Source organism: Priapulus caudatus, unplaced genomic scaffold (assembly GCF_000485595.1).
Source record: "Priapulus caudatus unplaced genomic scaffold, Priapulus_caudatus-5.0.1 Scaffold933, whole genome shotgun sequence".
NCBI lineage: Eukaryota > Metazoa > Priapulida > Priapulimorpha > Priapulimorphida > Priapulidae > Priapulus > Priapulus caudatus.
In genome coordinates this window covers 110643-114833 of record NW_014577994.1, presented here as the reverse complement: position 1 = coordinate 114833, position 4191 = coordinate 110643, and the positions used below count along the sequence as shown (strand labels likewise).

The 4191-nt window shown below is 38.6% G+C and overlaps 2 protein-coding genes across 2 annotated transcripts in view; one reads left to right on the top strand and one right to left on the bottom strand.

Moving 5' to 3' along the window:
• LOC106814500 overlaps positions 1 to 715 on the bottom strand; it is a 7142-nt gene extending 6427 nt beyond the window's left edge. The window contains exon 1 of the mRNA XM_014818811.1: positions 617 to 715. The gene's annotated coding sequence lies outside the window, so the exon portion shown is untranslated. The remainder of the gene's footprint in view (positions 1 to 616) is intronic.
• A 2924-nt stretch (positions 716 to 3639) lies between these two features.
• Positions 3640 to 4191, top strand: part of LOC106814507 (tubulin alpha-1 chain-like) — a 20999-nt gene continuing 20447 nt past the window's right edge. Inside the window, exon 1 of the mRNA XM_014818817.1 lies at positions 3640 to 3698. Within this exon, the coding sequence (XP_014674303.1) occupies positions 3696 to 3698 (3 nt within the window). The 5' untranslated portion in view covers positions 3640 to 3695. The remainder of the gene's footprint in view (positions 3699 to 4191) is intronic.

Here is a 4191-nt window from a genome sequence, read left to right as displayed (position 1 = left end):
TTATTAAAAAGCTATAATGATTAATAGCAATACTACTGTACATCATAGAAAGAAGTGGATGTGCAATATGGTTATACATGGTTGGGCCCGTAATATTGTTTCGACAAGGATATTTGACCTGATTTCACAAGTATTTGTCACATGGAACATGCTTCCGAACCAATGTCTGATAGAACAAAGATATATCGCCTGCAACAGTATTAAGCGCACTGACAAATTGTTCATGTTATGGCACACAATTTGATCTTTGTACTGTACTAGTACTACTACTAGTACTACTACTACTAAGTACTAGACTGTAATTGCCAAATTTGCAAAGAAAGTAGAGTTACACCACCACACGACATAGACTGTATGTTCATTCATTAACACAAGAACAATCTACTACTACGTAAGACTCTACATGATTAGAAACAGGTCAAGATAAGGAATAAGTAAATAAATGCCAGGAACGTAACTAAAATTCCCAGTTCAATGTCTACACTACACAGTACACCCAATCAAATTCAATGCAATGTCTATCATACTCATACTCATAGATAAATAATTTAATTCTTCCTTCGGTCTAAATTGACACATCATTAGTATCGTATTACGGCAACCCCGGAATGCTTACCTGCGAAGACACTGTGCCGAAATACAATGCAGCCTTGAAAAAGCACGGATTCTCAGTGAAAAATAAAAACGTTTGTGTTTTCCTGGTCTGACATCAGCGCCTGCGTAAAATCCCTAACGTCACCAGTCTTGCCATCTAGCGGCAGCTTTATAAAACTTTTAACTATATTACCGATAGAAATAAATATAGATAGACGGTGTATCACTGATCTCTATAATATAATCTCTCTCTCTCTCTCTCTCTCTCTTCTCTCTCTCTCTCTTCTCTCTCTCTTCTCTCTCTCTCTCTCTCTCTCTCTCTCAATATATATATATATATATATATATATATATATATATATATATTTATCTATCTATCTATCTATCTATCTATCTATCTATCTATCTATATATATATATATATATTATATTATAGAGATCAGTGCTGTGTATGTGTCTCTTGTATTTCTATGGTAAGCCAGCCCACCCGCCAGTATTCACATGAATAAAAGTAATAATATCAGGAGTAGATAATAGAAGATCTTCTATTATCTACTCCTGATAATATTATCTATGTGCTCTTTTGGCGTATTAATATTTAATTCCAAATTGACTTGTATACACATGTTCTCAGCATCTTATAAATAATTAAATTCCCGTCTTTTTTCTTAAATCTTCTCCTCTGCCGTGTTTACGCGATTACATTTATGTACCCGGATTAAGCGTGGGATTATATTGACGCATACACTTTTAACATTTGACTTGATTTTAATTATATTTTTTATTCCTGTGAAAAGCCGACTGAAATGTTCTCACTCATATGTGCCAGCATGCGCGTAAATGTATCGTATCAAGAGCTAATAATACATGTATAATTAGCTCTCGATCGTATTTAACTACTATATACGCATGATCGAACCTATTGATATTCAATATACATTGGCTCCAACCATAGCAATAGGCATGCATGTACATGTATGCACGCACGCACCCAACCGCGGACGCCCGCCCGCGCGCCCGCCCGCACGCACGCACGGACGCATGCACGGACGCACACACATGCACGCAGAGCGCGCGTGCGCACACACACGTGTATGTGGTCGGAAACCTTCACACGGGGAATTAACATTCGGTAAGGCTTATTTATCGATTCGTACATCTGTCGATGACACATACAGAACTCTCACGGAGCGATTTGCTGATTCTCAGCAAATTCTGATTCTCAGCTGATTCTCAGCCGATTTTCAGTTCTTACGGAAATACAATATTCTTCGAGTTAGATCCTCTAGTATAGATACGTTATGTGTATTATTGTATGGCTATCCAATTTCATATGTAATACCAAGTAAGAAACGAATCGAGAGGGTCGATCGCCACAGCCACGACCGTGCGTCATTTTATTGTACAGTATAATATGCAGGTCGGCCTGTAGATATATTAACCACGCCTAATGCTCGGGAATTCAGTTCCAGAAGTTAGCACTCGGTGAGATGCATTTCTATCCTTACTGCAGCCACAACCAAAATATGTACACCATGATGCATACCATGACAGGAAAGGCAATTAACCCGCACACGTATAAATGGAAATTTAATTTTAGAAATAATTTTCCGAGCTTGCCTGCTCCTGCTTATGCTCATTTGATCGAATCGAGTGACGATCGAGTCATTAAAAATTTAATTCCTTGGATTAATTCCCTGTTCATCATCCTTGTGTTCAAATGGAGATCCGGCCATTCTTTATTCCTGTCTACATATCTATTTTAATGAAATACATTGATATAACCATCAATTATAAAATATAATGGGGCCAATTTCATAAAATATGCAAGTAACTGAAAATGTCAGTTTTTCAGATGTTACCATAAAAGGGGTTAATGTAGCCATGTTCTACCCGTTTATCATGCTGAAACAATTTTTTTATCAATAGCACATCTTGGCCCATGAATACAGTCAGATCTGACACAGTGATAACATGTATTGGTTTAGTATGCAAGAAAATATACTATTATTTTGGTCGAAATCGCCAAAAATGCCAAATTTGGGGTATAATTTTGCCGCCCCTTAACCCCTAGCAGCAATAAAACTGCCTCAAATACATTGCTACATATCTATTTCAATGAAATACATTGATATAACCATCAATTATAAAATATAATGGGCTTATTTCATAAAATAAGCAAGTAACTGAAAATGTCATTTTTCAGATGTTACCGTAAACAAGAGGTTAATTTCGCATGTTGTACAAGGTTGCTGCAACTACAACATGTCTTTTCATAAACTAGGGACCAGACGGTTAAAATGAGACCAGTCCCAGCTGTTATACCTCCGGTAGGGGTATTTCCTTAAATAAGCCCTTTTTCAGCTTTGGTCACTGCACTATAGTAAGTCATCCTTGTCCCTTGTAGCAGAGCATGTAGAGCGGTTATAAGCGTAAGTATTAAGAGATCAGTGGGCGCATCTCAAACCTATGAAGGATTCCATTCGCGTCTGCAGAGACATTATCTTATAAAGACATAATGAGGACATTATTACATAAAACTACCTATATCGAATTCTTTAATATAATAATTCAAAAAATTGAATGCTAATAATCATCATGTAATTCACAGATATAAGTACGAACAACCCAATCAGGCGACTGACATAAAAGTTGCCCGCATCGCTGATTGGTCAGTCACTAGACGGCACCTGTCACAAGATGCGATGAGACGTAGCAACCATGCAAATAAATGTAAGCAGAAATATGCATAAATAGTTATGACTATCGTGAGCCTATAATCTCGTCACATTTGCAGAAGAACTTACTTCACAAGTTCTAAAAATCAGTTTAGTCATGCGATTTATGTTCCAACGTTAGTATCAGTCTCATACGTACACGGCCCTCTACGCCCTGGGCTATCATTGTGGACGTAAACTTAGTCCGGCCCTACACGCCCGCCTCCGAATTCTGCTAGTATATCGTATCGGTGATCCGCCCGCGTAAAAATTACGTCGTCTGAAGAAGAAGCTCGTAACGCAACTGCTTCGTCAAGACTTCTGCAAGACTCTTGCCGGGCCGAATTTTCCCCGAAAGGAGTGTCCGAGCCTAAACCCTCAAAAATGGTAAGTGAGCATGTGTATTATTCGTGTACAGCCTAGCAAACGAGTTAGTCGATATTTGCTAAATGTGGTCGCGAGAAGCGCGGTACTGCGTCGGTTATCCGCTCATTGTGTCGCACAGGCACTTGGGCCGTTTCAATAATAAAATGATGGTTAATAAATACAACTTGTCAGTACTACTACTAAAGACTACCAGTACCAGTAATAGTCTTAATGTTTGATTTGACCTAATAACTTGCACTTCAATCCGTGATACCGCCAATACACCGGCTGCAACACATCGCGCGCACGCCATTGTGCACAAGTACACAGTAACTCTATAGTGAGTTCTAGAGTAGGAAATATTTTTTCGTCGGTTGCAGTTTGAAAAAAACACCGTTGAGGTATAAAATACATCCTGGCAAATATGGGCCCGGACAGTAAACGCCGGCTGTGGAAGGCGTTTTGCGTGACGCCGTTTTATACCCCGCATTTTCGCTCTTAATCCTACTGTGTC